Below are 19,926 nucleotides of genomic sequence, written 5' to 3' on the forward strand. Positions count from 1 at the left end.
CAGTACAGGTTACATTTAGAATTTTGAAACAGAGGGCCCAGTGCCATTATGACAAAACGTCCGCTGTCGTGTTCATTTGTCATAGTGGGAAGTAGTCTATACTAAGCGTCAGCGCGCTTCGCTGCGCCGCTCCATGAGGGTCCAACATTGCATGTTCTTTTTTTGAACATTTTGAGGCCTTTTTTACTACTGTATATGATTAGTTCCAAGTTACAGCTGGAACGAAGCATAGATAATCAGGTGCAAGTTACAGCTCATGGTCGTGGAACTACAATATACGGAGAAAAAAATGCAGCAAATTTAGGAGTAAAATCCACTTGCGGTATGACAATATACATTTTATCCTGCTACTCCAATATCAAATGAGTATTTCTGAGAAGTTGACGTAAAATCGGTGCAATTTAAAGTAAAATTCAGACTGTACAATATCAAGAAGATCGTTGCCTTCATTTGGCCCAGGAAAGGTTTGAGAAGATTCGGTCAAGTCTACAATCAAAAGAGGAGAAAAATTGACGAAGACCTTACTTCCTCAATCTCTTGCACCAAGCACTAATCCTAGATTGTCGCCTACCCCTAACATCAACAGAATTGTTACAAACATAGGTCACAAAAATTGTCTTGTCCATATTTCAAATTCATCTCTTTAGCAACATCACACCATCTCTGTACTGCACTCACTATCACTATCAACAAGCCGGGCTCATTCTTGACCGGTTGATGACTTTGTTAATTCAAAGTAGGGCTCATTGCGAGCCTTCGTTCTAAAAACTATCACTAGAAACAACTATAATAGGCACCTTGTCTCTTGAAGACATACAATGAATATTTGAAGCGTGAAATTAATCAATGGGGGCAAAAGCATACTATGCACTAAATAAGAATTAGAATATAGATAAAGCTTAAGAATGTCATTCATAGATTATCTTAGAAGCATAAAAAAATTGACAAATAAAGAATGATATCCCATTATACACAATTGTGTGTATGCCTCTTGTGTACCATCATGTTGACAAACTACAAACTTTCAGTTATTTGGAATCACATTATTCGTCAGAGTAAAAGAAAAGAGATTTCTCTTCGTTCTCAAAGATCAATCGCTTCAATCTACGAAGAGGAATCTCCCAGGTTCGAGATTTAACTAGTTTTTTTTAGACAAGTACTTCTCAAGTAGTGATTTCGGATAAATAGTACTCCTTCCGTTTCAAAATTCTCATCTTCAATTTGTCTAGATACAAATATATTTTTAATACTAAAATGTTACTTGATACATCCGTATTAGACAAATACAAAAATTTTGGGAACGGAGTAGCACCCCATCGACGATCTTCTTAAAGAGCCCATGAAAGAATCGAGCAGGCTTTCAGCAGTACAGCCTGCTTCACTACGTGGTCCGATGCAGCCCAACTTGCTCGACCGAGCCAACGCCTCGCCGAAGCAGGAAGTTTCACGGTCCAGCAGTCCCGCCCCAATTCCAAACCGAAGCGGCCGCGCCGGCGTCGCGCCGCTCACGACGCCGGACCCCTACTCGCCATGTCCCTTCCTCACCACCTCGCCGCCGGCGAACTCCTCACCGCCCTCCGCGGCGCCTCTTGCGGCTCCTCGGCCCTCCGATTGTACTCCCTCCTCCGCATCCACCTCCCCCCCTCAGACCCCTCCTTGGCTGGGCGCGCCGCCGTCTTCGCCCTCAAGCCCCTCTCCGCCGCCGGCTCCCTCCCTCTCCTCTCCCACTTCCACGCGCACCTCATCAGGTCCAACCTCCTCGCCTACCCCCAGGTCGCCTCATCGCTCCTTCGTTCCTATTCACTCCTCTCCCCTGCGGTCGCCCACCACCTGTTCGATCAAATGCCCCCTGCCACTTCCAACCTGTTTGTTGTCAACGTAATGCTTTCGTCCCTGTGCCGTTCCTCTGACCTCGCCTCCGCACGTCTATTCTTTGACGACATCCCCGACAAGGACATCGTCTCTTGGTCGACCATGCTCGCTTGCTATTTGTCCAATAAGAGCGTAGCTGATGGCCTTGCCTTCTTCCGCACAATGACATTCACCACCACACTTGCTCCAGATTATGTAATGCTTGTCACCGTCCTCACAGGCTGTGCGGCGGCTGGCTTGCTGCAGCCGTTCTGCAGATCCATTCACGGGTATATTGTGCGGCGCCAGGCAGTCAGTATGCACTTTGGGACATCGCTTATTGATTGCTATGCGAAGATTGGCCGTCTCGATTATGCTTCCCGTGTCTTTGCGCGGGTGCCCTCCAGGAATGTGATGCACTGGACTGCAATGATTTGTGGGATGGCTATGCATCTGCATTATGACGAGGCTATCCAGCTGTTTGAGGAGATGCGCCGGCAAGGAGTGCGACCGAATGAGATGACATTCACTGCCGTGCTCAGTGTATGCGGGCATGCTGGACTGGTGGAGCAAGGGAGAGAGTTCTTTAAACTTATGGTTGAGGAATATGACCTTGAGCCAACTATACATCACTACGGGTGCATGGTTGATATCTTTGCAAAGGCAGGTCAGTTGGAAGATGCTTATGATGTTATCAAGACCATGAGAGTGGAGCCAAATATCATCATCTGGACTTCGTTGCTAGCGGCTTGCAAGAGGCTTAAGAATTTTGACATTGCAATGGAGGGACTAGAGAAAGTATTGGCAATGGAGATATCTGATGAAAATGCTGGATTATATACTCTTATGTCTGACCTGTATGCCATGGGTGGGCGGTGGGATGATGTGTTGAAGGTTAGGAGATTGATGGAGGAACATAATGTGCGGAACAACAGAGGGTCGAGCTCCATTAAGGCGGGCAAACCACCTGGCTTGATTGTTCCTGCCGTCAGTTGATCTTTTGCTCGGTTCAACGTCTGCAAAGTTTTGGGTTGAATTGTTGGATGATACTCTTTTTGTTAGACTTGCCACAGATGTATTCAGCGGATAGTTCCACACGTTGGTTGATGAAATCCAGCTGGGCCTTGTGGGAATGAGCGGAATGAATACAAATTTCCGGTCTAATCTCCTGCAATATTGTGTTGAGGTAAATCAGAGTAAATCATCGCTATTTGGATTTAGTCTGATTGGGATTATGAGTTGAGATATTATAAGAATTATTTGGTTGACACAGTCGATTCACACGAATATGTGATCATCTGTTATGAGCAAACCAAACTCAGCATTGGATATCCTTGTGGTCATGTACTGATTTTCATCTTCTTCATTGTGTCCATAGGACTGGAGATAAGAGATAAAGATTTCTTGGAGTACCTTGCTGCTTATGGCTTCATGAGCTCCTTTCTTGCCATTTTGGCCGTTCAGAGAGGACTGAATGCAGACTAACAGTGGGGTGTCGGGACAGCGACCGAAAAAGCCATTTGATCCTATGATAGTATTTGTCAGGCGGTTTGTTGCTAACAATGTGCAGCCCTAAGTGTTTCAAATAAACTCTGCAACGTTGGGTCCTGGCAGCATTGTTGATCATCTGTTCTCTTGCCCAACGGCATGGCAGGTGAAACCTTTGCAGTGCATAGCATACATAGGTAGTCCTGGTGTGTCCTGTTAAAACTCTTTCAGGCCAACTCCACCGCGCGACCCTAAACGGACGTCCGTTTTGTCCGGTTTTTGTCCCTTTGGGTAGGGATTTGGGGTCGTGTCCGGGCCTGTCCTGGGATGCGGTGGCCGTGCGCCCAGCGCGCGGTCGCATCCTTTTGCCCCATCCTGTCCGCGTCTATTTAAAAAAAAAGGGACGTTTCAAATGCCAAGCCCCAGTTCACGACCTGAGTTCATCACGCCGGCAACAAAGCCAGCGGCCTACACGACCATCGCCGGTAACACAGCCAGCGGCCGGCAACACAGCCAGCCTCCAAAATGAATAGTTGTCCTCGCCGGCAACACAGCCAGCGGCCGGCAACACAGTCAGCCTCCAAAATGAATGTTTTTTCGCCGGCACACTGCCAGCGGCCCAGCGGGCGGGCGGCACCCATGCCAGCCTCCAAAAAGAACGACCACGCCGATCGGACGACCTAGTTCAGGCCTTCGACGTCGAGCATCTCCTTCTGCTTGGCCTCGAACCAGGCCCTCGTCTTGTCGGTCATCTTCGACAAGTCCATGCTCATGATCGCAAGGGCCACCTCCTTCGCTTTGGTGGCGGCATTGGTGGCCTCGATGTCGAGCTGCCTCTGCCTGGCCTTGACGTTGTCGGCCTCGATGTCGAGCTGCCTTTGCCGGGCGGCCTCTTCCATGTCGAGCTGCCTTTGCCGGGCCGCCTGCTCCATGTCTATCTTCCTCTTCTTGGCCGCCTCCTCCATCTCAAGCTTCTGTCGTTGGAGGTCTAGGTATTGCTTCATTTGCTCGTCCTTGCTTTGCCGCTTCTTCTCGTCCCTCACATCCTTATGTGACATCATGCCATGCAAAGTCTCATGCAAGGCCATGGATGAAGTGTCACGTATGTCGTCCACCTTTGAGTTGGTCTTGCCCCTCGGCCTTTTCAACGCCTCGCCATCCCCACCTCCGGCGAACTTGGCCGTCTTCTTGCCTCTCTTTCTTTGAAGTTCACGGTATTGATCCTTGAACTTAGGGCAATTGTTGATGATCGTCCAACAATGCGTAAGAGTGAATGGCTTGTCATTGTGCCGGGCCTTGAATGCCTCCAAAGATTGAAATGCCTACACCACATGATCAACAACAAGTGAACATGTAAACATATACACGGCCGAAGTCTCATGGCCGTAGCAAGGGCTGGAAAGAGAAGAGCATATCATGTCTCCAACGCCGAGACCACTCACGGGCCGTGCTTCAACGCTCTCAAATGCGGCACAATACTTGTTGCACTCTTGTTGGATGAACAACCATCTTTTTTTAATCGAACCGATGCCACGGTTGCTTGTAATTTGGTAGGGCTCAAACATCTTCCTTTCATGGAATGTTTTGTGGACTCTTGTCCAAAAAACAATGCCCTTTTGTTGCGCGCCGGTCTTTGGATCTTGGCTAATCTCCATCCAACATTGGCAAATCAATTTGTCCTCATCTTGTGTATATGAACCGGTGCGAATGCTCTTCCGCTTCTTTTGTGCTTCCGCTCTTTGGGTGAGCTCGTCTATGAACAATGGAGTGCCACTAATATCAACATCATTGGCTTCATCTTCATCTTCACCTTCGACATAGATGTCATCGTCTTCATGCCACGAATCACCATGGTCGTAGTCAGCACGGTCGTCAGCCTCTTCATCGGGCACGTACTGGGCGCGGCCATCCTGACTTTGGGTCTCATCGGGGTCGTAGGCACGGCCATGCCCACCCTGGAAGATCACGTCCTCCATGTACTAGTTGTAGAAGGGGTCGTCCACCGTCGGCGTTGAGGTTGGCATTTCGTCAAACAACACGCGGGGGCCCGGCATGGTGCCCGTGAACGGTGCACGCGCCTGCTTTCTTTGCATCTCGACGGAAGGCCGCCCGCCATTGCTGGACCCAGGCATCACGTTGAGGTCGATGACGGCCGCGGGGCGTGGTGTGGACAGCGCGAACAAGCCCACGTCCGGCGACGCCGAGAAACGGGTCTGGCCGCCGTGCCTGGGTGGAGGAAAGCCGGGCGACATGGGCGCGGCGCGCGACGTCGGCGACTGGCAGTGCGTAGGCCGGGCGACCGACGAGCCTGCGCTCGCCGGGCCGACGGCCGCTGCATGGAACCCCGCCGGACGGCCCATGCCAAGCATGAGGATGGCGTGCGCTTTGTTGACGAGGTCCTCCTTCTCGTCGGCAGCGGCCTTGCGCCGCGCGGCCTCCGGCTCCTCGTGCTGGGCGGCGAACTTGGCCGCGGCGACATTCATCTTGACGGCCGCTCTCCGTTCCCTCCTCTTCAACGATTCCGCGTCCAACTTGGCGATCTCCTCTGGCGTGTACTCCGACCGCGGCTTCCTTGGCGCCTTCTTCAGCTTTGCGGTCGGGTCGACGGCCAGGCCGCCGGAACTCGGTGGGGCGTCGGCCATGTACGGGGGAGAGAGGGGGGGCGGCGGGAGGGACGTGGGAGGGTTTGGGGGAAATGGCGCCAAATGACCGTCGGGGGGTTTTTGGTTTCTCCCACCGACAGGCAGGCCAGGGGAGGACAAGCGCACGCGTCCCGCCCGTCCTCGCGCTGTCCGTTTCACCCCAAAACCGGCGCAAGTTTAGACCGGAGATGGGTCAAAAGCGGACACAAAGCGGACAAAAATTCGTTTACTCCCGCGCGCTGGGCCGCTTTTTTTGTCCCTTTTACCCCAAACGGACGGGGCCAGACAGGATAGGGTCGCGCGGTGGAGTTGGCCTCACAACTTGTTGTATTCCAGTGAGAAACTGTGCTCTGATGTAAAGAGACATTCTATGCAAAAGAAGAGAATATTTTCCCATGCCCAGACTTCCGATTTCCATTGCCTTTGCCTCGGTACACGCTGATCAATGATTAGTTTGCTTTACGGGAAAGCGTCTGAACCATTTGAATCTTCACCTCATAGTACATACTTACATACACATACGGCTTGCACTATGGCGTGACGCCCTAGTCTTTGCTGCGGCCCGGCTGACGCGTGAGCGGGACAGTTGACAAGAACCGAAGGAAAACCTTCACGCCAAGTGACACTTTAATCTTGATTTTACCAGCTGCCTGAAAGTTCCCAGCATCAGAGCATCTCTAATAGACCCTGCATAACACCGACCCGCAAAACGCGTTTGCAGTCTGCAGAAGAACGGCTTTTTGGGCCGACGCGGGCGAGGGCAGAGTCAGACCCCGCAAACGGATCCGGAAAAAGGATATTCACAGTAGATGCTCTTTTACGGGTCGGCTACACGGGTCTGTTCGGGCGCCGCCACTTGGACCCGCAAACTGAAAACCCCCAATTGAGCGAATTAGACAACAATTCCAATAAATGAGTTCAAATTCAAACAATAAAACATAGTTGGCGCACAATTCCTTCACTTCATCTTCACCACCGTGATCATCTACGCCACCCTCCGTTTCATTGTAATCGAAATCAGCGAACGGGGCCCTATCGATGTCGACGGCGTTGGTGTCCAACAAGTTCACGAACTCGGCTGTGGCATTGTTCGAACCACCGTTACATTGAGCGGCATCGCCGGGGAACATCTCGTCGGAACGGGGGGAGTGGACGAAGGCGTCGACCTTGTAGCAATCCTCTTTCGCTTCACGCCCGAAACCTTGCTCAACTTCTCCGTCGGCGGCGCCCGGCGCGCGTGCCTTTCCGGCGGGGCCAGCCGGATTGCCACCCTGCACGACAACGTTGCCTGCCGCTTGCGGGCAGGCGCGTTGGGGCCTTGGGCGACGGCGGGGGCGACATGGCCGGCGACGAGATCCGCGGGGATTGCGCCTGCGCGACCTCCACAGGGATGGGGGACTCCTGGGAGGCTTCCATGACGGCGAGGTACGGTGGGGAAGATGGACCGGAGCTCGCGGTGGCGGGGCAACGACATCCGAGGAGGGGGGGGGGGGAACGGCCGCGCGGAAATTTCCCTCGCGCCAAACCTCACTACGGATAGGGGCGAGCTCGAGTCAGCCTCCCACCCCGTGAATCTAAAGGTCGAGGCCGAACTTTTGCCGCGCCCCGTATATATTTTTACAGGTCAGACGTGTTTGCGGGGTTTGTTCGGGCGGAATTTTCCACGCCGATCTGAATTTTGATGGTTATTTTACGGGTCGTGGCTTTTTACGAGATCTGCTGCTAGAGATGCTCTCACCAGAAGGCCGAAGTATCTTGGAGATCATCAGGGCAATTTGTACCGTCCCGCGCGCTCCAGGAGCATATACCGTGCTTCCTGAAAGTCCCGTGTCCGCTGCGCTCCACAGCTCTCGCTGTCAGCCAGACGTCGCCATAACGGTGGCCATTCGGCCCAAGCGACAGCGGTCGGGTCTCGATCGGAAGCCTGGCGATCGCGGACAAACAATCGAAAGCGCTCGGCTTGGCTGCCCCCGCCCGTTCCCTCCCCGCCGCGGCGTGCGTGCGCGCAGGCGTGCCGCTATAGCTTCCTCCTCCTCCCGCCCCGGTCGCTTTCGGGGACGACGCTGCTGCGCTGATATCCCAATGCCCCCGCCCTCTTCGTTCTCGTCCCCACAGCGCTCGTGTTGGTGTGTCCTCCTCCATTCCCCACCGCCATTGTACGTCGCCAGTATAAGCTGCAGGCTCCGTCCGTGCACTTTGCGCGCCGCGTAGAGCGTATCACTCACTCACTGTACGTACGCGGGGAGGGGGCGCGCGCCGGAGCGGTTCCGGGCGATGGGTTTCGCTCCTTGCGGGCGTGCTGGTTTCCTCCTTGTGCTTCTCGGCCTCTGTGCGGCGGCCGGCTCGTGCTCGGCGCAGCTCCCGCCGCCGGAGATGCTGCACGAGAGCTTCGCGGGGAAGTCCGAGTTCAGGACGGTCAACCGGAGGCCGCTGGAGTCGTGCCTGAACCCGAGCCCGTACCTGTCCATCAATGTCACCACCGCCGGCCCGCTGCCCGACGAGGCGTTCGTCAACGTCACCGTCGGCGGCGTCTTCAGGCCCCGCGGCTCGCACTGGGTCGCCATGATCACGCCTTCAAACTCCAGGTACGCACGCACAACTCTAGAGAAGAGAGGAACATTCCTCTGCTGTTTTTTCTTTCAAACTTACATCAACTGATGTGATGTTTTGGTTTATCCTCCTGCATATCTAAGCTTGGAAAAAAAATGTGATTTGATTCGTTTTCAAGGACGTACGTACGTAGTGTTCACGATCGTTTTGCCTTTTGATGATGGACCTGCATGTGAATCATTTACTAACAATAGTCTCTGTGCATGCCGCGGGCGCAGCGTTTCCGGGTGTCCACTGAGCGGCGTGAACTATTTCGAGACCGGCGACACGGCGAAGCTCCCTCTCCTGTGCCACTACCCTGTGAAGGTGAGAACCTTTTGCCTTTCGCCTGCACTACTTGCCAGCTGACCGTTAGCTACCGCTTCGCCACAGTAGAATCTAGTAGTAGTTGCCACAGAGACGATCGATCCTCTCGCGTACGCTTTCATGTTTTAGCGGTAGCCATCAGTACGTACGTACATGCACTCGATATATTTCGTACTAGCACGGCATGTCGTCACGTGAACAACTCCGATCCTGTACACCATTGCTCAAGTTAATTTCCCGCCCTCCGTTAAGAGGTTGTTGTGTTTACACAAAGGCAGTGCTATGATTCGTTACACGGTCCAGTCATGTGCGTACGTTAGCCTCGCCGGAAGTGGCCATCCTTGAAGCATGCCGAGCTCTCAAGCGTGCTACGCCGGCTATATCCGTATGGGCGCACATGAACGCACGGCGTGTGCTGTTGCATGGATGAGAGCATGACGTGAACCTCCTTTTGGAAAGAGAAAAACCGGATCATATATGCATGGGGCGCCGCTAGCGTAAAGATATGAACAAGAGTTATTCTCTCGGACCTTCGTTTTTTCTTTCCTTTTTTTTGAAGAAAAATGAAAGCGAATGTTGGCCCACGAGCAATTGTCAAGCCCTGCTTAGAGGGCTGTGGTAGATAATAAGTACTTCCTCAGTAAAGATATATAAGATTACCTCAAAAAAAAAGTAAAGATATATAAGAGCGTTTAGAACACACTTGTCACGACGAACCTGGATGCAGGCCCAGCGGGTGAAGAGCGACCCGGGCTACCTCGGGTGCAAGAAGGCGGCGTGCCAGAAGCGGGACGCGTCGGGCGGCTGCCAGGTCCGGACGTGCGGCGCCACGCTGACGTTCCACGTCGTCAACTTCCGCACGGACGTGGAGTTCGTCTTCTTCGCCGGCGGGTTCCAGACGCCGTGCCTCCTCAAGCGCTCCGGCGTCCTCCGCTTCGCCAACCCGGCCAAGCCGCTCAACGGCCACCTCTCCAGCACCGACTCCTCCGCCACCTCGGTACGTACGTAGGTGATCGAGCACCCACCTCGACGCCGAGCATTTATTCATCTGCAGTGATTTTTTCCATGGTCCTGGTTTGTGCTACCAGATGAAGATCACGTGGGTGAGCGGCGACGGGAGGCCGCAGCAGGTTCAGTACGCAGGGGGCAGGGCGGCTGCCTCCGTCGCCACGACCTTCACGCAGAAGGACATGTGCAGTGAGTGGTCGAATGCTTGTCGATCATACCAAGATTATACGTAGTACATTGTACTCCGTACATCTCAAAAGAAAAAGAAATGATTATACTGTACATTGTACAAGGAAGAGTTGACCTTCAGTTGCCACTCGGCCCTGCCTGTATGCGTGCAGGTGCGCCCCTGTTGCCGAGCCCGGCCAAGGATTTCGGGTGGCACGACCCCGGCTACATCCATTCGGCCGTCATGACCGGCCTCCAGCCTTCTCAGTCCTATGCCTATCGCTATGGAAGGTGAAGTTCTTACCATTACTACAATACCGTGCTTGTCTGGGGCTATTTTGTTTTCCTATCCAGTAAAATCGAAGGCAAAGCAGTGCAGTGCTGATTAAGATGCTTCATGGATAATCGGGAGTCGATTGGTAATATATATTTTGTGTGTGCAGTGATTCTGTGGGTTGGAGTGACACTGTCAAGTTTAGAACCCCTCCAGCTGCAGGGTCGGACGAGACGTCCTTTGTGGTCTATGGCGACATGGGGAAGGCTCCACTAGACCCGTCGGTGGAACACTATATTCAGGTACCAAAATCGAAAACGTCTTATATTTAGGAACGGATATACTACGTTTCTATGTGAGATGATGCATCGTCCTTTCCGATGCTAATGCCCGTCTCGTCGTCACAACGTCGATCTGCAGCCGGGATCGATCGCTGTGACCAAAGCAGTCGCCAAAGAGATGCAGACCGGGAAGGTCGACTCCATCTTCCACATCGGAGACATCAGCTACGCCACGGGGTTTCTGGTGGAGTGGGACTTCTTCCTCCACCTCATCAGGCCGCTCGCTTCTCAGGTCTCCTACATGACCGCCATCGGCAACCACGAGAGGTGACTGATTTCTGAACCCAGAACGCCAACCTCGCGCTCATCACCGCCAATCAGCCTCGAGCTAGCAATGGCCGCCGGATAGCAACATCCTCAGTACCATGAGCTGATGAAGGAAATGGCGTGTTTCTCTTTTCCAGGGATTATGCAGGGTCTGGGTCTGTGTACGAGACACCGGACTCCGGCGGAGAATGCGGCGTCGCGTACGAGACCTACTTCCCCATGCCCGCTGCCGGCAAGGACAAGCCGTGGTATTCCATCGAGCAAGGCAGCGTCCACTTCATCGTCATGTCCACGGAGCATTCCTGGTCACACAAGTCGGAGCAAGTACGTTCTTTTTACCAGCAGACAGCAGTCGTGCGTTCCTATTTCAGACTTTGCAGCTGTTTGCATGCTGACGTTTCTATGCAACGTCGACGCCTTGTGTGAATAGTATAACTGGATGGAGAAGGATTTGTCGTCGGTCGATCGATCCAGGACTCCATGGGTGATCTTCATCGGGTGAGTTCTTAAAATCGAAACCAAAAAAGTTGTCCTTTTCTTTTCTGAACCAAGTGACTTGTTCTTGTCTTGCTGTCGTGTCTGCAAGTAAACACCTTGCATTTTGATGACCAATGCAGGCATAGACCAATGTACTCATCGAATGTGGGTATAATTCCCATAATTCCCAGCGTGGACCCGAACTTTGTTGCCTCTGTGGAGCCACTCTTGCTCAGGAACAGGGTAGAAGAAGATCACACTGCAACGCATCATATTCAGTATGCAAGAAGCTGTTTGCTTGACATATTTTGGTAACAGGTGGATTTGGTTTTCTTCGGCCATGTGCACAACTACGAGAGGACCTGCGCGGTGTACAATGGCAAGTGCAGAGGCATGCCGAGGAAGGATGCAAATGGGATCGACACCTACGATAATAGCAACTACACTGCGCCAGTCCATGCCATCGTTGGAGCAGGAGGGTTCAGCTTGGACGACTTCTCTCTGTTTGTAAGAGCTCAAACAACGAAATTTTAACAGTGGATTGTAGGACGTCGGAAATGATTGGAAATTCATAATCTTGCATTAGTACCTGATATGTATGGTCCTCTGACAACCTCTTGTTGATGTCGTCCATATTTCAGCCGCAGAGCTGGAGCGTGTCGAGGATTTCAGAGTTCGGTTATGCCAGGGTGCACGCCACAAGGACCAGTGTATTGGTTCAGGTAAGCTTCACCTTCCTTTCTTTCTTCTCTTGGGAAGTTTTACATACGAAGTTTACAATTGAGGCTCAGTTTCCTCGACAAAAAACAACACCTGATGCTCTGTTTTCTTCAGTTTGTAAGCTCAGGCACGATGGAGATCCGGGACCAGTTTAGAATTGTGAAGGGAGGCAGATGATCCAAGTGCAGTTACAGGCTACGGCTCGAGGCAGATATGAAGGGAATATATAACTGGTTTTCTCTCACTTGTGATGTACTGTAAATACTGATGACAGACGAACGCTGAATTGCAATTAACACGTCACTGTATAGCTGTGTACGGTTACTGTAAGATTTATATATCAAAATGTCTCTTTTCTGCTCAAATATGAAATCTTATCAACCAAGATAGATTGCGAGTGGATGGCACAAGTTTGTGGATATAAAACTGCCCAGTGAAATATTTCTCACATATTCGATTCCCAAAACAATAAGTATAGCACCCTTCCTCTCATTGAACTTGCATGGTTTATGTAGAATAAGATGCATGCATGACCACTAATTCCCTCTCTTTTATCTCTATGAATTAAATGTGGCATGAGACTCAAAACACTTTAACTCAACTGTACTTAAAGTGAGCCTAATACTCCTATAATGGAAATCAGAATTTTTTCAAATGAGCCTTTTAAACCGGAAAGGAGGGAGTATGATTGTGCTGTAGTTAGCATCACAGATTTTTGCAGGCATTTATGTGCATTGTATATTTCTGACGCTACACAATTTTTTTTTACCGAATTAGGGCATGTCCAACGCCATCTATCAAAATGCAGACCGGTCCGGATGTTCGAATTCTTACAAACCAGAAGCAAAGCCAAAGAAGTTTTGTGGGTGTCCGGACGTCCGAATTCCTGCAAACCGGAAGCAAAGCCGAAGGAGTTTTGTGGGTGTTCGGACCTCCGCCACCTAGGTGTCTGATACCCTCGACCGACACAACCCCCCCTCTCTTGTTCCGATCCAACCATTACTTTGCTCCCCACGCCACATTTATGCCGATCCAGAATGGACGCGACCGGTCACTGGCCCATGCCAGCCGAACGACACAACATTCACACTGGTGCACCTGTCGAGGCGTCTGCTCCGGCCTGCCCCTTGCACCGCGTGCGCTCGCTTTCCATGCCGCGTTAATGCCGGTTCAAAGAGAACTTGACCGGACGAGGCGACGGGATGACTTCCTACCGCATTCAAGCTAGCGTGGCGAACGAGAAGCCATTGCGCTGCCAACACGGGCGCCCACTACTTAACAAGCGCCGGCCATGGCAAAAACCTGCACCACCACAGAGCCCCATCTCCCTTCGTCCGAACTCCATCAATGCACCACCTTTTCCCTTCTTCCTTCTTCGACCTTTGTGACCAATGGCCGGGACCAACCATGGGTGGTGGAAGACCCTTTTACCGCGACGCCACCTTGGTGGAAGTCACGGCAAAGGCGGGCGCGGAGGCTGCACAAGCGGTGGCAGACATGAATGCTGCCAATGTCGGGACCTCTGCGTTGTTCACATCGGGCTAAAATGACTACGAGGTTGGATCGTCCACGTCGATTGTCAACCTCACATCCACATGGGACGTCCACGGTTAGGCGGCAGACTCGGCGAAGAGTAGGACGTGGAAGACAGACGTGCCCACGGTCGGCAAAGAGTAGACTTGGGTCGGTTAACTTTTGCGATGTAAAAAAATCCTAAGTATTAATGAAAATGACGTGTTCACGTTTATTTGGTGCAGCGGGTTGGACGGTGGGCTCCGCTAGCACTGTTTGCGAACGTTTACAGTGTCCGTTTTGATGGATGGCGTTGGATATGCCCTTACTGCCTCTACACCCGACAGTGCAAAATACGGAATAAATCCCACGTGTCTAGCGCGCATTCCACATTGTGTGAGGCAACATCTGATTGTGCTGATTTTCTGCTAGCTGCTACCGAGGTTTGCTTACACTCGTTGCTAATATATTACAACATTATTAACAATTCAATCCTTTCAACAACAAATCAAATATGAAGACTATCAATACAATGATAGGCTCTCCTTTTACATTCCCTATCATTGACAATTTGAGAGATGCTTTTTTGATAAAAGAAAACTTTTTCGTTGAATTGAAGAGATGTTAATCATGCTCGTTTTATGTTTCTTTTTGTGACTAGTAAATACGCACGTGTAATGCACGTTAATATTAGGCAGCATATTAATTGCATACGGATATTAGACAAGACATTTTTTGCATGTTAAATATATGATTAGTCCTATATTTGATATGATATTAATTAATTACACGGTAAACAGGTTAAGGGCTCGCCATTGGAGCAGTTTACGACGTTGGACTGATCTAGCTTAATGGCCGAGATTAGTAGGATCTGCTCATTTGGGTCTTTTATATTGGTACTAGTCAATGTGTACGTACAATGCACGTTAATTTAGAAGTATATTAAATGCATGCGGATATTAAGTAGGATATTATTTGTGTGTTATTATGTGATTAACACTATATTTGGTATGAAATTAATTGCACGCTAAACGTGTTGAGCGCTCGACATTAAAACAGTCTAGATTGTTGGATTGACATGATTTGATGGCCGAGATTAATTGAATCTGCCCCTTTGGATTTTTTATATATTAATATAGATAGATTATTGTAAGGAATTTCTGTTTTTGTGCCCCTGGTTTCTTAGTTGTACGCACTTTTACCCAACCGTCTTAGTTTTCCTCACCTTTTCCCTTCACCCTCCACTTGAACCTCACAGATGCCTAAACAGAGCATTTCCGTTGGGTCAAGCCTGTTGACCGTTAGATGGATGAGTTCATGACGAGTGGAATCATTAAAAATGCTAACGCATGGGGCTGCTTAAAATGTTGACATGTCAACATGCCCTTGCTAAAAAAACAAACCCACTACTCTATCCAAATATCCATTTTTGAGCCCAGACTCATCTACACCTGATGAAGAGAAATTTCAAAACAAATTCTAAAAAAAATAAAATAAAAATCTGATTTTTTGCATGGAAGACAATTTGGTATGTGAGGTGCGCTCCAAATTTCAGGTCATTTGAACACATGAGTTGCTCTCAACCACAAAGACAAACTGGGTCAGAACAATACATGAACAGTAAACTTTTTCACAAACTCCAAATTTGTCTTTTTTGTCGAGCGCTACTCACATATCCAAATGATCTGAAATTTGGAGCACACCTCACGCACCAAATTATCTTCCATGCAAAAAATCAGATTTTTTGAATTTTCTACTATCTTTTGTGATTTTTTCTGCTCATTGCGGGTGCAGCTGAGCTTGGGCACTGAGTCACCTCCTCCTCCTCCTCCTCCTCCTCCTCTCTCCCTCACATGTGGGACCAATAGAGCAAAGGGAAATAGGAAGAAAAAAGCTCCCCAACTCTCTAGCCATGCCGACGGACACTAGGCACGACGGAGGTGGCTACGTGGCTGGAGGCAGCCCGCAGACTCCCGCATCAAGGACGCCCTCCTCGCTCTTCTCTCTCTGGCCCTCGCTCGCATGCTCACTCTCCCTCTCTTCTCTCTCCTCCCGGTGGAATCCTAGCACCGGCTTGATCAGAGTCGCGCGCTTGTCTCCGACCACACCGATGAATTGAGAGCACCTTTGAAACCGCCTCAGCATCCTCTTCCATCCCGGTGAGTCGTATGTGCTTTGATGTAGTGTAACAACCGAATCGATCGTTTCATCCCCGACTCTGGCCGCACAATTTAAAAATAAGATTGAAAATTGAACTTTTGCAATTTTCACATGGAATGGATCATATCCATGTCATATTTCCATATAAGGCGATGATATTTGGCACAAACTTAGGTCTTACCGTGCTAAAGAGAGATTCCAAAATTTTGTTATAAAAGTAAATAAATCATTTTCAAGTGCCAAAATTGTTTTTTGAGAAGCAAGTACCACAAATACGATTGAAAGTTGAACTTTTGCAATTTTCACATGAAATGGACCATATTGGAGGTCTACTACTGAAAGATTTTGAGATTTTGAGCTTTTTTGCTATATTCTATTGATTAAGAATTTCTGGACATTTACCAAAAGTAATTCAAAATTGAACTACAAGTGTGTTATAGTTTAGTTACAAAAGGTGGGGAAAAATCATTTTAAGGTACTTAGGTAGGATTATATGCAGTGTTCACAAAAAAGTTGAAAGATTCAACCCCTTTCTATGAAGAGCTATGTTGACAATGTTGATCCCATTTTGCAAAAAGTGAAAGAAAATGAAAAAAGTCAAAAATTGCAATCATTTTACATGGAATGCTTTTATGTGTATCAATTTCTAGGAAAATGATAAACTAGGAATACAATGATTATTAAAAAAAATCCGTTCACAAAATAGACTACCATCTTTGAAGGTTCATGGCTTTCAAGCCAAATGACCAAGTTCATGGCTATAACCATGTCATATTTCCATATAAGGTGACGATATTTGGCACAAACATAGGGCTTACCATGCCAAACAAGATTGCCAAAGGGAGATTCCAAAATTTTATTATAAAAGTAAATAAATCATTTTTCAAGTGCCAAAAATGGTTTTTTTGTGAAGCAAGTACCACAAATAAGATTGAAAATTGAACTTTTGCATTTTTCACAAGAAATTGACCATGTTGGAGGCCTAATATCGAAAGATTTTGAGTTTTGAGCCTTTTTTTACTATATTCCATTGATTAAATGGATTTTTGGACATTTACCAAAAGCAATTCAAAATTGAACTACAAGTGTGTTATAGTTTGGTTACAAAAAGTGAAAAAAAACATTTTAAGGTACTTAGGTAGGATTATATGCAGTATTCACAAAAAAAGTTACCCCATTTTCAAAAAAGTGAAAGAAAATGAAAAAAGATTCAAAAATGCAATCCTTTTCCATGGAGTCTTTTTATATGTACTAATTTTCAGGAAAAATGATAAACTACAATGATTATTTAAAAAAAGTGTTCACGAAATGGACTATCATCTTTAAAGGTTCATGACTTTCAAGCCAAATGATCAAGTTCATGGCTATATCCATGTCATATTTCCTTGTAGATATTTTTCACAAACATGGGGCTTACCATGCCAAACATGATTGCCAAAGGGATATTCCAAAATTTTGTTATAAAAGTAAATAAATCATTTTTCAAGTGCCAAAAATGTTTTTTTTCTGAAGCAAGTACTACAAACAAGAAGGAAAATTGAACTTTTGCAATTTTCACATGAAATGGACCATATTGGAGGCCTACTGCCGAAAGATTTTGAGATTTTGAGTTTTTTTTGCTATATTTCATTGACTTAATGAATTTCTGGACATTTACCAATAGTAATTCAAAATTTAACTACAAAAAAGTCACAAAAAGTCGAAAGATTCAACCCCTTTATATGAATAGCCACGCTGACAATGTTGACCCCATTTTCCAAAAACTGAAAGAAAATGAAAAAAGATATAAGAAATGCAATCCTTTTGCATGGAGTCCTTTTATGTGTACTACTTTTCAAGAAAAATGCTAAACTAGGAATACAATGAGTTATAAAAAATGTTCGCAAAATGGACTACCATCTATGAAGGTTCATGGCTTTCAAGCCAAATGACCAAGTTTATGACCATAGCCATGCCATAGTTTATGGTAGGGTGACCATATTTAGCACAAACATGGGGCTTAGCATGCCAAACAAGATTACACATGAGAGTTTCTAACTCTTTGTTGTAAAAACATTTTTTTATGTTTGAAGTCCAATAAAGAGGTTTTTTGTGTGTGAAACAAGTAGCACAAATAATATGCAAAAGTTCACTTATCTAATTTTCACACAAAGTAGTCCATATTGCCAAAAGATTTTGAATTTTTGAATTTTTTGCCATATTCCACTGATTATATGAATTTCATGACATTTAAAGAAAACAATCCAAAATTGTACTACAAGTGTGTTATAGTTTGGTCCAAACAATTGGCAAAACTCATTTTTAGATACTCAAGTAGGATTGTATGTAGTAACCACAAAATAGTTGAGATTCAGAGAGCAGCGATTCGGTGCCCCAGGATCATCCACGCTGAAGAGAAAACTCAATACAAATACTTGAAAAATTCAAAACATCCAATTTTTTTTTGAATGGTAGATAATTTGGTGCGTGATGTTCGCTCCCAATTTCATATAATTTGGACATTTGAGTAGCTCTCGGCAAAAAAGACAAATTTGGGTTGTGTAAAAAAGTTTACTGTCCGTGTACTGCTGATATGTCTCTGTCGTATCTATAATTTTTGATTGTTTCATGCCAATATTATACAACTTTTATACACTTTTGGCAACATTTTATATGATTTATTTGGACTAACATATTGATCCAGTGCCCAGTGCCAGTTCCTATTTTTTTTGCATGTTTTTTGTTTTGCAGAATATCCATATCAAACAAAGTCCAAATGTAATAAAATTTTACGGAGAATTATTTTGGAATATTTGTTAATTTTGGGAGGCGGAATCAACGCAAACGGAGGCCCATAGTGACCACAAGACACCAGGGTGCGCCCCAGGCCCCTAGCGCGTGGTGGTGGGTTGTGCCCTTCTCGAATGCCGGTTGGAGCTCTATTTCGGGCGCAAGGAAGCTTATATCTGGAAATCGTGTTAAAATCTCAGCGCAATCGGAGTTACGGATCTTCGGTAATATAAGAAACGGTTTTCGGCTAGATCTGGGAACGCGAAACAGAGAGGGAGATCCAATCTCGGAGGGGCTCCCGCGCCTCCACCGCCATGGAGGCCATGGACCAGAGGGGTAACTCTCCTCCCATCTAGGGGGGAGGCCAAGGAAGAAGAATAAGGAGGGGGGGCTCTCTCCCCCTCTCTCCCGGTGGCGTCGGAGTACCACCGGGGCTAGGATCGTGACAGCGATCTACATCAACAATCTTGCTACCGTCAACACCAACTTTATCCCCCTCTGTGTAGCAGTGTAACACCTCTTCTCTCCGCTGTAATCTATACTTAAACATGGTGCTCAACTCCGTATATTATTTCCCAATGATATGTGGCTATCCTATGATGTTTGAGTAGATCCGTTTTGTCCTGTTGGTTAATCGTGATCTTGGTTGGTATGATTGTATATTTTATTTATGGTGCTGTCCTACGGTGCCCTCCGTCTCGCGCAAACATGAGGGCCCCCCGCTGTAGGGTGTTGCAATACGTTCATGATCCGCTTATGGTGGGTTGTGGGAGTGACAGAAGCTTAAACCCGAGTAGGTGGGTTGTTGCGTATGGCTGATACGCCCATTTTGCATCATGCTTTTATATCAATATTTATTGCATTATGGACTATTATTTCACATTATGTCACAATACTTATGGCTATTCTCTCTTATTTTACAAGGTTTACATAAGGAGGGAGAATGCCGGCAGCTGGAATTCTGGGCTGAAAAAGGAGCAAATATTAGAGACCTATTCTGCACAACTCCACAAGTCCTGAAACTCCACGGAACACCTTATAATAAATAATGAAAAATCCTCGCCAAAGATGAAGACCAGGGGGCCCACACCCTGCTCACAAGGGTGGGGGGTGCCCCCCCTTAGGGCGCGCCCCCTACCTCGTGGGCCCCCTGGTGGCTCTCCAATGACCTTCTTCTCCTATATGAAGTCTTTCGCCGAGAAAAAAATAATAAGAAGCAACCTTTCGGGATGAAACTCCGTCGCCACGAGGCGGAACCTTGGCGGATCCAATCTAGAGCTCCAGCAGAGCCGTTCTGCCGGGGAAACTTCCCTCCCGGAGGGGGAAATCATCG

General features: G+C 48.1%; 2 protein-coding genes across 2 annotated transcripts; both read left to right on the plus strand.

Moving 5' to 3' along the window:
• Positions 1-1,386: 1,386 nt before the first annotated feature.
• On the plus strand, positions 1,387-3,452 carry LOC125545051 (pentatricopeptide repeat-containing protein At5g15300-like). The gene is made up of 2 exons (XM_048708900.1): positions 1,387-3,037; positions 3,230-3,452. The coding sequence occupies exon 1, from the start codon at positions 1,531-1,533 to the stop codon at positions 2,845-2,847; it is 1,317 nt and encodes a 438-aa protein (XP_048564857.1). The 5' UTR covers positions 1,387-1,530; the 3' UTR covers positions 2,848-3,037; positions 3,230-3,452.
• Positions 3,453-7,885: 4,433 nt separating this feature from the next.
• LOC125548727 (nucleotide pyrophosphatase/phosphodiesterase-like) lies at positions 7,886-12,548 on the plus strand. The gene is made up of 13 exons (XM_048712274.1): positions 7,886-8,566; positions 8,810-8,897; positions 9,625-9,894; positions 9,986-10,094; positions 10,247-10,364; positions 10,517-10,649; positions 10,768-10,955; positions 11,093-11,279; positions 11,386-11,453; positions 11,573-11,675; positions 11,751-11,939; positions 12,074-12,154; positions 12,267-12,548. Exons 1-13 carry the CDS (start codon positions 8,256-8,258, stop codon positions 12,327-12,329), a joined length of 1,908 nt encoding a protein of 635 aa, XP_048568231.1. The 5' UTR covers positions 7,886-8,255; the 3' UTR covers positions 12,330-12,548.
• The last annotated feature ends 7,378 nt before the right edge of the window (positions 12,549-19,926 follow it).

The sequence above is a fragment of the Triticum urartu genome, chromosome 3 (assembly GCF_003073215.2).
Source record: "Triticum urartu cultivar G1812 chromosome 3, Tu2.1, whole genome shotgun sequence".
Classification (NCBI taxonomy): domain Eukaryota; kingdom Viridiplantae; phylum Streptophyta; class Magnoliopsida; order Poales; family Poaceae; genus Triticum; species Triticum urartu.

Excerpts from the sequence above, each read along its gene's own strand:
- LOC125545051 (XM_048708900.1), top strand. The coding sequence starts at position 1,531 with ATGTCCCTTCCTCACCACCTCGCCGCCGGCGAACTCCTCACCGCCCTC.
- LOC125548727 (XM_048712274.1), top strand. The coding sequence starts at position 8,256 with ATGGGTTTCGCTCCTTGCGGGCGTGCTGGTTTCCTCCTTGTGCTTCTC. Across the intron at positions 10,650-10,767 it reads CGGTGGAACACTATATTCAG|CCGGGATCGATCGCTGTGAC; the intron begins GTACCAAAATCG and ends GTCGATCTGCAG. Across the intron at positions 11,280-11,385 it reads GGTCACACAAGTCGGAGCAA|TATAACTGGATGGAGAAGGA; the intron begins GTACGTTCTTTT and ends TTGTGTGAATAG.